General features: G+C 44.3%; 3 protein-coding genes across 4 annotated transcripts; all 3 read right to left on the reverse strand.

Moving 5' to 3' along the window:
• Positions 1-34: 34 nt before the first annotated feature.
• Positions 35-3,479, reverse strand: LOC125530309 (probable LRR receptor-like serine/threonine-protein kinase At3g47570). The gene has a single exon (XM_048694706.1). It carries the CDS (start codon positions 2,917-2,919, stop codon positions 112-114), a length of 2,808 nt encoding a protein of 935 aa, XP_048550663.1. The 5' UTR covers positions 2,920-3,479; the 3' UTR covers positions 35-111.
• Positions 3,480-3,796: 317 nt separating this feature from the next.
• Positions 3,797-8,582, reverse strand: LOC125530308 (probable LRR receptor-like serine/threonine-protein kinase At3g47570). Of its 2 annotated transcripts, XM_048694705.1 has the most exons (3): positions 6,507-8,582; positions 4,464-6,422; positions 3,797-4,317 (listed from the first exon to the last, which is right to left on the reverse strand). In XM_048694705.1, the coding sequence occupies exons 1-3, from the start codon at positions 7,246-7,248 to the stop codon at positions 3,947-3,949; spliced, it is 3,072 nt and encodes a 1,023-aa protein (XP_048550662.1). In that variant the 5' UTR covers positions 7,249-8,582; the 3' UTR covers positions 3,797-3,946. The 2 variants fall into 2 exon arrangements, with proteins under 2 accessions (XP_048550662.1, XP_048550661.1); XM_048694704.1 differs by having other exon boundaries at positions 4,464-8,581.
• Positions 8,583-10,314: 1,732 nt separating this feature from the next.
• On the reverse strand, positions 10,315-11,021 carry LOC125530310 (catalase-like; the record flags this gene model as incomplete). Its single annotated transcript, XM_048694707.1, has 1 exon — positions 10,315-11,021. A coding segment is annotated over one exon (707 nt), but the record flags the coding sequence as incomplete, so codon positions are not given.
• Between the last annotated feature and the right edge of the window lie 1,580 nt (positions 11,022-12,601).

Raw genomic sequence — 12,601 nt, forward strand, 5'->3', positions numbered from 1 at the left:
AAGAAGGTTTTTTTTTTTTTTTTTTTTTTTGCGGGGAAGTTATGCACAGAAGTTGTTTCATGAACATATACCTAATCTGGTGTTATCATGTGAAGCATAGGGGGAGCATATTCAGTTACCTGGAGCAACATATCCAATGGATCCTCTTATTCTGATGGAGCTAAGGGAATTTGCAGAAGCTTCGCTTCCACCTTCATTAAGAATTCTAGCGATACCAAAATCCCCAATACGAGCCCTCATGTCACCAGTGAGAAGAATGTTGCTTGGCTTGAGATCGCAATGGATGATGGAAGGTTGGCAACCATTGTGTAGATAGTCTAAAGCATCCACAAGGTCAATAGCGATATCTAACCTCTGTGACAAGCTGAGTGTTCCATTTCTGTTTTGACTTTCAATGTCTGGGTGGATCCAGCGGTCTAAGCTGCCATTAGGCATGAGCTCGAAGACTAGTGCTCTGAAGTCTTGGCCTTGGTGGTTGATGCTTGAACAGCACGTGACGATTTTTACAAGGCAACGGTGCTTAACTCTTCTTAGTGCCTCACATTCATCCTGGAAGCTTTTGTAGGATCCGGATTGCTGCAGATTAAACACCTTCACAGCCGCAGCGAAATTTTCTAGAGTACCTTTGTATACAGTACCATATCTTCCCTTCCCGAGCAGATTGGCTTCTGAAAACCCATCCGTTGCTTTGAGTATGTCGTTGTATGAAACCATTGGAAGGTCAATCTTGGTCGTCTGAGGTGACCGTAGTTCTTTCCTCAACCCTGGCTTAAATTTTGTGTACAGAAATCCAGCTAAAGCAAGAGCTGCAAGGAAGACCAGGATACCTCCTGTTGTAGGGACAACTATTCTCAGAGACTTTGGCAAGCCTTTCTTGGAGCTTGGGCATTTTGGCAGTTGAATCTGTGGTATTCCACCACATAACTCATTGTTGCCAACAATTGATAGTCCAGTTAAATTCCTGAAAATCCCTTCTTTTGGTACCTCACCTTGTAAATTGTTGAAGGATATGTCGAGGTGGAACAGTGATGTTGAATAACCTAGGAGTTCAGGTATTGGCCCTGATAGATCATTATGTGCAAGATACAATTCCTCCAAGCTGGTAATATTGCTCAGGTCCCCTGGAATGCTTCCATTCAGTTTGTTGTTCGTCAAATTCAGCACAGTAAGCCCTTTTATGTTCTTCAAACTGGGAGGGATGTTTCCTTGGAATGAATTGCCATCCATTAAGAGGGTTTCCAGGACTACGCAGCCACCAATGGTTGCAGGTATTTTACCAGACAGTTGGTTCCCGGATAGAAGAAGCTGCCCGAGATTTACCAACTTACCAACTTCTGAAGGAAGAGGTCCCTTCAGCAAGTTGTAAGACAAAGCCAAATATATTGAGATCGATGATAGTTGCATAATTTCACTTGGAATTGTGCCATTAAGATGGTTTCTTGATAGATCTAGTTGTGAAAGTTTGGTCAATTTTCCGATGCTTGATGGGATTGGTCCCTCCAAGCTGTTGAAGCTTGCATCAAACTTAGACAGACCGGTGAGGTTTCCAATGGAGGACGGGATAAATCCTGATAAGTTGTTGTAGCCCAGGTGTAGCTCCTTCAATTGTGTAAGCTTCCCTATGCTATCAGGAATTATCCCGGTGAGTAAGTTGTGACCAAGATGAAGCACCTCCAGACCTATGAAATTTCCAATATCTGATGGGATAGTACCAGATATATTGTTGGCCAAAATACTTAGCTCTTGGATGTTTGTGGATAAGTTAGACACTGAGGTTGGCAATTGCCCCGAGAACCTGTTTTGTTCTATAGACATCAGTCGCAGCCTGCTACAGTTTGTCAAAGAAATAAGGAATTGCCATTCTCGCTCATTGTTTGCCTCGAACTTGTTCACATCCAGACAAAACCATCTAAGATACTGCAATCTTCCCAACTCCGAAGGGACAACCCCACTGAATCCGTTATTTGGAGCATCAAAAACCTGGAGTCTGGAGAGATTAGTTAGTGATGGAGGCACAACTCCAGTAAATTGATTGTCCCCCATTGCAAACTGTTGCATGTTTGGAAGGCCTCTCCCCAGATCAGCTGGTAGACGGCCGTGCAGGTTGTTGTCCGCCACATAAAATCTGTGCAGAGATGACTGGTTGTACAGCGAAAGAGGAAACAAACCTGAGAGGTTATTTATGGCCAGCTGAAGGAACTCGAGAGATGGGATGTTCCCAATGCCCTCAGGGATCGATCCCTGGAGATGGTTAGCTGCCAGGGACAAGATGGACACCTGGGAGAGGTTCCCTAGTGATGACGGGATGGTCCCGGTGAGGCTGTTGTTGTATAGGTGTACAAGACGTAGCGATTGCATGTTGCCGATCTCAGAAGGTATGCTTCCTTGCAACCCCTTATTGTCAGCAATTACCATCTTCCTGAGGCTGCTGCAGTGGCTAATGTTGCTTGGAATCGCACCGGTGAGCATGTTCCCTTGCAGGCCAAGGTACCTGAGGCGGTGGAGGGAGCCGATGCTGGGAGGGATCTTACCGTACAAGGGGTTGAGGCTCAAGTTGAGTGTGCGGAGGAACGTGAGGTTGCCGACGGCAGGGGAGATGGTGCCGGCGAGCCCCTGGGAGTTGAGGTCCAGAGCGACCACCCTTGATCGGTGCCTCTGGCTGCACGTGACGCCCTCCCAGGCGCAGTAACTGATGCTCCTGTTCCAGGAGGACAGCACCCTTGAATGGTCTGAAATCCTTTCCTTGAATGCTTCGAGAGCGCTCTCATCTCCGTCATGTGCGCGCGTCACCCCCATGGTGGAGAGCAGGAGAAGCACAAGACATTTGATTCCGACGAGGCGCCGTGGCAGCGGTGTACCCCTCCGCCACATGGTTCTGTGCGTGGTTATTTTCACTCTCTCTTCCTTGGTATGGAACATTGGAGCTACAAGTTCTAGCTTTCTGATACAGAATTTGCACGATGTTGGTGTGCCTTTCGCGAAATTAAAATAGTACTGGTACCAAGTTGTCGATGTTAGTGACCTCGGACTGAATCTGACCACTTATGCAGCTGTGTTGAAACTGACGTGCTGTCCCTGATTAATTGCTCCTCAGCTGCACCTGGTCCCAGTGATGTAGTCCAGGAGGTCCCAATGCAATGAATAAAACAATCAAGACTGTCTCTGTCTGATGGGAACCAATTAGCCTGAATTCTTCTATGTTTTTTGTCAAAAAAAAAGAGTATAGATGAGAACGCGTGGCTGGTGTTTAGGGGCCCATAGTTGAACAAGTGCTCGTGTTGGATTTTTTTTGAAGGAAAAGGAAAGTTCGGTGTTTCGTTCCCTTTGAACTAGCCCTGAAGTTGAAGTTGAAGTTGCAGCATGTAGTTTCCCCAGTGAAGTTGATAATTCAACAAAAGAGGCCGGAAGTGCAATAGAATTGACTTTGGAAGACCGAGTCTGCAAAGAGAGTTGGTGTATGTCTTGTGATGTACTGGATACTTTACACACACATTTCTTGAGTTTTGTTCTTCTCACGTAGCACCCCTGTTTCCCCTCTTGAATTAGCCCTGAGGTTGCAGCATGCCAGCATCTAGTTGATACCAACAAAGGATGATACTTCAGCAAAAGTGGCTGGAAGCGCAACACAAGTAACTTGGAAACAAAAGCCAGTGCTGAAATTTGGATTAAACAGTAGGCGAGCCGCGACTTGTTTCTTGCACTTAGCGGCTGGTTGATTCAGAAATTGGTTGACTGGAATAAAACTGATGGAAGGCATATGTTCTTGTGTTCTTTATACCCTAGACCACAGCAATGCTGTCACAAATGATAACGTGTATAAAGTGAATAATACAGTACCAGTTGATAGACTTTACATCACAATATAGTACAGATCTCAATAATATACTTGGAGAACCCATGGTTATCGGCATTTGGTAGTGGTTTCTTCATATGATTTAACATCACTTCACTGACTACTGAGGTAGGCATCTCTGATGGCATGCATCTCTGCAGCAGCATCACTTGTTGACATCCTTTCTCTGGGCAATTGCTTTGAGCATAGGACACAAAGCTGGATGATGGCAGCCAAACATTCCTTGGCTCTGCTTATATTTTCTGTATCAGTGCTATCGTTTGCTTCATCATGCAGCCAGATGTTGGAGTCTGCTATCTCCATGACATTCCCAGATAGACCTGCTGCCTCTGCAAAGTATTGCAGGGTTAACCCATCTCTAAACATATCATCTGTCGGGCACCTTCCAGTAAACATCTCGATCAAGGTGATCCCAAGGCTGTACACATCACCATAAGTAGATACTGGAAGCCCTTCTCCATATTCTACAATGGATTGAAACAATTCGGGGTATAAACAGGTATGCACAGAAGTTATTTCATATACATATATTGTATCTAATTAAGCCTTAAAAAACATATATCTAATTAAATGTGATCATTTCAAGCATAGGGGGAGCATATTCAGTTACCTGGAGCAACATATCCAATGGATCCTCTTATTCCCATGGAGCTAAGGGAACTTGCAGAAGCTTCGCTTGCAGCTTCTTTTAGAATTCTAGCAATGCCAAAATCCCCAACACGAGCCCTCATGTCCTCTGTGAGAAGAATGTTGCTTGGCTTGAGATCGCAATGGATGATGGAAGGTTGGCAACCATTGTGAAGATAGTCTATAGCATCCACGAGGTCAACGGCGATATCTAACCTCTGTGACAGGCTGAGTGTTCCCATTCTGTTTTGGCTTTCAATATCTGGGTGGATCCAGCGGTCTAAGCTGAAATTGGGCATGAGCTCGAAGACTAGCGCTCTGAAGTCTTGGCCTTGGTGGTTGATGCTTGAACAACATGTGATGATCTTTACAAGGCAACGGTGCCTAACTCTTCTTAGTGCCTCACATTCATCCAGGAAGCTCTTGTAGGATCCAGATTGCTGCAGATTAAACACCTTCACAGCGGCAGCAAAATTTTCTAGAGTGCCTTTGTATACAGTACCATATCTTCCCTTCCCAAGCAGATTGGCTTCTGAAAACCCGTCCGTTGCTTTGAGTATGTCGTTGTATGAAACCATTGGAAGGTCAATCTTCTGAGGTGACAGTTGTTCTTTCCTCAATCCTGACTTAAATTTTCTGTACAGAAATCCAGCTAAAGCAAGAGCTACAAGTAAGACTAGGATACCAACTGCTGCAGGGACAGCTATTCTCAGGGACTTTGGCAAGCCTCTCTTGGAGCTTGGACATTTTGGCAGTTGAAGCTGTGGTATTCCACCACATAACTCATTGTTTCCAAAAATTGATAGTCCAGTTAAATTCCTGAAAATCCCTTCTTTTGGTACCTCACCTTGTAAATTGTTGAACGATATGTCGAGGTGGAGCAGAGATGTTGAATAACCAAGGAGTTCAGGGATTGACCCTGACAGATCATTATGTGCAAGATACAGTTCCTGCAAGCTGGTAATATTGCTCAGTTCCCCTGGGATGCTACCGTTCAGTTTGTTGTTCGTCAAATTCAGTACAGTAAGCCCTTTGATGTTCTTCAAAGTGGGAGGGATGTTTCCTTGGAATGAATTGCCATCCATCAAGAGGGTTTCCAGGACCACGCAGCCACCAATGGTTGCAGGTATTTTACCAGACAACTGGTTCCCTGATAGGATAAGCTGTTCGAGATTTACCAAATTGCCAATCTCTGAAGGTAGAGGTCCCTCCAGCAAGTTGTAAGACAAAGCCAAATAAATTGAGATGGATGATAGTTGCATAATTTCCTTTGGAATTGAGCCAGAAAGATGGTTCGTCGATATATCTAGTGCTGAAAGTTTTGTCAAATTTCCAATGCTTGATGGAATCGGTCCCTCCAAGCTGTTGAAGCTTGCACCAAGCCTATAAAGACCAGTGAGGTTTCCGATGGAAGAGGGGATGAATCCTGATAAGTTGGTGGAACTCAGATGTAGCCTCTTCAATTGTATAAGCTTCCCTATGGTCTCAGGAATGGCCCCAGTGAGCAAGTTGCCAGCAAGAATAAGCACCTCAAGACCTATCAAATTTCCAATATCTGATGGAATAGTACCAGATATATTGTTGTTAAAAATATCTAGCTCTTGGATGTTTGTGGACAAGTTAGACAATGAGGTTGGTAATTGCCCCGAGAACCTGTTCTGTTCTATATTTATCTGTTGCAACCTGCTACAGTTTGTCAAAGAAGTAAGGAATTGCCATTCTTGCTCATTGTTTGCCTCAAACTTGTTTCCAACCAGATTAAACCTTCTAAGATACTGCAATTTTCCCAAGTCTGAAGGGACAACCCCACTGAATCCGTTATTTGCAACATCAAAAAGCTGGAGTCTGGAGATATTAGTCAGTGATGGAGGCACAACTCCAGTGAATCGGTTATTCCCAAATCCAAACTGCTGTATGCTAGGAAGGCTTCTTCCCAGATGAGCTGGTAGACGGCCATGCAGGTAGTTGTCCGTCACAAAAAACATGTACAGAGATGACTGGTTGTACAGCGAAAGAGGAAGCAAACCTGAGAGGTTGTTCATGGCCAGCTGAAGGAACCCGAGATGTGCATTGTTCCCAATGCTCTCGGGGATTGATCCCTCGAGATGGTTAGCTGCCAGGGACAAGATGGTCACCTGTGAGAGGTTCCCAAGTGATGAGGGGATGGTCCCAGTGAGGCTGTTGTTGTATAGGTGTACAACACGAAGCGATTGCATGTTGCCGATCTCAGAAGGTATGCTTCCTTGCAACCCCTTGTTGTCAGCAATTATCATCACCCTGAGGTTGGTGCAGCGGCTAATGTTGCTTGGGATTGCACCAAGGTACTTGAGACGGCGGAGGGAGCCGATGCTGGGAGGAATCTTGCCGTGCAAGGGATTGAGGCTCAAGTTGAGCGTGCGGAGGAACGTGAGGTTGCCGATGGCGGGGGAGATAGTGCCGGAGATCCCCTGAGAGTTTAGGTCCAGAGCAACCACCCTCGACCGATGTCTCCGGCTGCACGTGACGCCCTCCCAGACACAGTAGCTGATGCTCCGGTTCCAGGAGGCCAGCACCCCGGAATGGTCTGAAATCCTTTCCTTGAAAGCCGTGAGAGCTCCCTCGTCATCGTCGTGTGCGTGCATGACCCCCATGGTGGAGAGTAGGAGAAGCACAAGACATCTGATTCCGAAGAGGCGCCGTGGCAGCGGTGTACCCCTCCGCCACATGGTTTGCTGCATCGGGCTGGTTATTTGGGTGGTTCTTTTCTCTCTCTCCTCGGTATGGATCATTGGAGCTACAAGCTCTTTCTTTCTGATACAGAATTTGGATGATGCCGGCGAGCCTTTTGCCGGATTAAATTAGTACCGGTACCATTATTCATGTTAGTGACCTAGGACTGAATTTGACCACTTCTGCACCTGTGCCGAAACTGACTTGCTCTCCCTGATTAAATGCTCCTGAGCTGCACCTGCCCCCCATGATGTAGTCCAGGAGGCCCCAGTGATTTATCAAGGCGCGGTGCAATGAATGAAACAATCGGGTCCATCTGTTTGATGGAAACCAATTAGCATTAGTTCTTCTATGTTTTTATTACTCCCTTCGATCCATATTAATTGACTTTGGGATGCAAAGCGGGTCCCGTTTAAACCCACTTATGGTCTTAACAGTTCAATAATTTGTTTTTTTTCCCGGGGAGAATGAACTATCAAGCTAGATAAAACTAACTAAACGGGACTTGTGAACGCCGTTTATTTGCCATTTACATCCCGCTGTGCAAGCTTCCCTATGCTCTCATGAATTATCCCATTGAGCAAGTTGCGACCAAGAACAAGCACCTCCAGGCCTATCAAGTTTCTGATATCCGATGGGATAGTGCCAGATATATTGTTGGCAAAAATATTTAGCTCTTGTATGTTTCTGGACAAGTTAGACAATGAGGTTGGCAATTGCCCCGAAAAACCTGTTCTGTTCTATTGACATCAGTTGCAACCTGCTACAGTTTGTCAAAGAAGGAATTGCTTGTTTTGCCTGATGGGAACAATCAAAACTGCCTGATGAGAACCAATGATAAGTTTTTCTATTCCTTATGTAGGAAGAAAACAGAAGTTCAGGGTGAAGAAGGAAAGAACAGGTGGCTGTTTTGTGGCGTGTGTTGGATCTTTTTAAGGAAAAGGAAAAGGAAAGAACAGGTGGCTGTTTTTGTGACTGAGCCAACAAAAACAACTTTTGAAGATTAGCAGCACAGGCAGTTCCAGCACAACACTGAGACCAACTTCAGCAAATGAAGAAGGTCAAGGAAAAGGGAAGTTGGGTGATTATTCCCTGAACCTGCAGCAAGAAGCTGAGCCCACAAGGTGGGACACTGGGACAGTGCTTCAACAGAGAGCGCTGGAAATGCAACAAAAGTAGCTTAGCCAACAAAGTGGACTGGAAATTCGACAGAATTAACTTTGAAGAAGTGAGCCAGCAAAGAGAAGAAGCGCATGTTTTTTTTATGTTATATCATATAGCAACTTTTTTTTTACTTCATTATCATGTACGGAACTCAATTTTGTTCTTAGTTATTAGCTGGCAGTGTGCTGGCCACTTTTCCAATGTTTTTTTTTTCTGTTGGATTAATAACCGTGGAGCTTTTCCCCTGGACCAGTTTAATTGTATTTCGGAAAATGCTGCATGGGTATACACTTTTTGATGTAAAAAATAGAGAATACAAGTATACTGGAAAAACAACTTAACAAAGTTTCTCAGGTATTCCCTAAAAACATTTCTCGGATACTTACCAAAAAAGAAAATTCCATCTTCTTTGCGGAAGAAAACGAAATTAATTCGAAATCACAGGGAATAAAAACGAAAAGCCTTTTTTTATGCAAAGAAAAAAAGAGAGAGCAGATTTTTGCAACGAAAAAGGAAAGAAAAGACATACGAAACAGGTACTTCTCATATGGGCTGGCTGAGCTCTGTCTACGTATCTCACTCAGATGGGCCGCGCTGTGTCTATTCTCCAGCCCAACCGCATGGGCCAACGACCCCACGAGCCTGCGACCGAGAGGAGGCGCTGCGCTCAGGGCCGGTCCTGACTTTTTAGAGGCCCGGGGCGAACTTAAAAAGTGGGCCTAATATAGTGAAAAATATATATTACATCGATGCATAGCACAATCGGTGCAAAAAAAAGATACAAAGCACAACATTTTTATGCCTAAAAAACATCCTTTTTTCATTACTAAATAAAATATATCGGATCTAACTTATCTGCTAGCATTTTCTTTCTTCTTTCTCAAAATCATGTTTTTAGCCAACATTTTACAAGAAAGGAGTCGAAGTACCTGAATTTGTCTGATGAAAAATAGAAGAAATCCAGCTATCCAATCCCAAGCATATCAGGTCATCCTAGGGTCCTCGTATCCTCAAATGAACAACCCCGTACAGAAATAGAAGATCAGTCAGGGAATCGCTGGAAAACAAAGAAAAACAGTACAAAAATCAAGCGGAAAAGGACTATGAAATTACAAGAACTTTGTAGGCCTTTGACCCAAGAAAATGTCCTGCTGCAACTTGCAAAGTAACTGAGCTTATGAAGTGTTGTCTCTGCCTGTGGCCGTCCGCTAGATGAGAATAGTTATAGGCAAATCCATAGAGGAGTGAGATGGAGAAACTGAAAGGGTATCAAAGGAATCAAGTATAGCAGCAATATCCATTAATTTGCTAGGCATGCTGCATGCTTCGGGAGTAGGAGCAGAACGGGGAACGAGGATACAGGAATAAGAAACGACGGCGGCTGGTGTTATGAGATGGATCGATTGAAACGAGACTGGGATTGTGCCTTTCACAATTCAAGTAACCTACTAGTTTTTTTAACAGTACGTGCGCTACATGCTTTAAGGCCCGTCTTGTTCGGTTGTGTAGTATATATATGCACAGGGTCGGGGCCCCCAATCGGGCTGGGCCCTAGGGCGTCGCCCTTCTTGCCCCTACCCAGGGCCGGCCCTGGTTCCATGGTGTGCTTCTAGTTCTTTTTGCTAGAGATAAACTATACAAGCTGCAAGAACTGACCTCAAAAATGAAATTATTGTGCTCCTTCCAAATTCCAAGCCATGGTAACAAAGATTTCAAAAAATAGGTTACCAACAAACAGCACTTTAGCTTCTTTTGCAAAAAAAAAACAGCACTTTAGCTTGGTATAGAAGCAATCCGCGTGGCATTCGGAGACCACTAGATTTGAAGCATGTCCAACAAGAAAAATGCTTAAGGGCCAATAGAAATAAGGTGCTCAACGCTTTCTTCAGTATAAGTAGTACAGAAGACCCAAGAGTAATTAATATTTACCAGAATTAAAGTGTCTCCGCTTCTTAAAACTATCAATAATAAGCACCCACACAAATGCATTCAACTTCATTTCGCGCGTGGAAGAAGGACATCATGTAATGAACCATATTACAACCGACAGAGTTGATAAGGACCAGCCATTCTTTATAGGAAAAATGAACCCCTTTCCAACTATCAGCATAGGAGAAAATCCTTGTCTGGAGCAGCTTATCATCAGAGTAGTGGATTCCAGGGACAGTGACTGCTGGGCAGAAAGCAAGCTGTTCGTTTTCTGCGAAGAAATTATCGATGTTCTTGTTCAGGACCATCCGTCCAACTGGTTGCAGTGGGATGATATCCTCTGGCCAGGTCTTGGTGACATCAAGAGGGTCAAAGTCAAATCTATCCTCATGATCAGCATCAATGGTCTGAATGAAGAGCTTCCATTCTGGGTAATTCCCAGCTGCAATAGCATCAGTCAAGTCCTTTGTGGCATGGGTGTGGCAGGTGCCTCCAACAGTAACGGCTTCATCATCTAAGAGGCACTTGACACCACATGTAGGCTTCCAATGGAACTTAACAAGGTGAGCCTTTCCATCCCTGCTGATCAAGGTGTAGGTGTTGACACCAAAACCGTCCATGTGCCTGTAGTTGAGTGGGATGCCAACATCATCAAAGAGGAAGGTGAACATGTGCAGACTCTCCGGGTGGTGCGAGAAGAAGTCAACTATTCTCCAGTTCTCCTGCATGTTGGTCCTACCTACATCCAGTTAGTGCTAAGAGCTAATCTACAGAAGAGTAACGGACCACCAGATAGTCCAGACAGATCACTATCTAGGAGCCTCCAATCGTCTCACATGATCGGATAATCACTATGACTGGATCGCGACAAGCCGTGTGAAAAAGGTATTGCTTCTTATCTTCCCCATTGATTGAGCAACCCTATGGCATGGCAGTGACTGACGAAAATATCAAGCGTCTTATGTTTGCAACAAAAGTTTTGTCAGGCTGGACCATGGAACACGGCATGTTGTGAAGCTACAAGGAGTGCCCACAGCATTCAACCAAGTGCTTACAGAAACCAAACCTAATCCGGTAGGTGAATATATCGAATACTAGTAGATGTAAATGGCATGTGAATTGACAGCAGATCCGAGACAATCGAGCCGAATAGCCCCTGAATCTGTGCACCGTATGCTTGAATTATTTTTTATTATCAATAACTCTAAGATTTTTCCTTGGACAAATTTAATTTGCATTGCTGACAATGCTGCATGGGCAGTACGTTTGTAAGTAATGGCTGGGTGTTGTTATCTACCATTTTCTTCTCAAGTAAAGAAAGATGGTAGTACGAACTAAGAAAATAATACGAGCACTGAAAAGAAGAACTAGTTTCTCTGCTATTCCTGCCAAAAATAAGCATTTATTGGATACATTCTTTTCTCAACTCGGCTGGCCACCAACATTCTTTTCTCAGTTTATTTTTAGTTTTCATTTTTTTATTTTAGACTTTACATGTGCACCTATTGCACAACCTGCAAATTATTAGATTTTGAGCCTTAGAGTAGTAAAATAGAGTAATATTAGCAAAATTAAAAAAAATAAAAAGACTAATAAAAGAAAAGAAAAAAATATTAGGTAAAGAAAAAAAGTTTGTTTATTTTTAGTTTTTATTTTATACTTTACATGTGCACCTGTTGCACAACCTGCAAAATATTAATATATGAGCCTTAGAGTAGTAAGAAGAAAATGTCCTGCTGCAACTTGCAAAGTAACTGAGCTTATGAAGTGTTGTCTCTGCCTGTGGCCGTCCGCTAGATGAGAATAGTTATAGGCAAATCCATAGAGGAGTGAGATGGAGAAACTGAAAGGGTATCAAAGGAATCAAGTATAGCAGCAATATCCATTAATTTGCTAGGCATGCTGCATGCTTCGGGAGTAGGAGCAGAACGGGGAACGAGGATACAGGAATAAGAACGGCGGCTGGTGTTATGAGATGGATCGATTGAAACGAGACTGGGATTGTGCCTTTTACAATTGAAGTAACCTACTAGTTTTTTTAACAGTACGTGCGCTACATGCTTTAAGGCCCGTCTTGTTCGGTTGTGTAGTATATATATGCACAGGGTCGGGGCCCCCAATCGGGCTGGGCCCTAGGGCGTCGCCCTTCTTGCCCCTACCCAGGGCCGGCCCTGCCTGCGCTGCTGCGCACCCCCCTACATTAGTCCCACCTTGCTAGTTCGCGGGGAGCGGCACCGGTTTATAAGGCGAGGCGCTGCAGCTTGTAGCACGACCTTACTTGAACAGGATCTGTTCTATAGGCTCGTACCGCTGCATCCT

This window comes from Triticum urartu, unplaced genomic scaffold, assembly GCF_003073215.2.
Source record: "Triticum urartu cultivar G1812 unplaced genomic scaffold, Tu2.1 TuUngrouped_contig_6218, whole genome shotgun sequence".
Classification (NCBI taxonomy): Eukaryota; Viridiplantae; Streptophyta; class Magnoliopsida; order Poales; family Poaceae; genus Triticum; species Triticum urartu.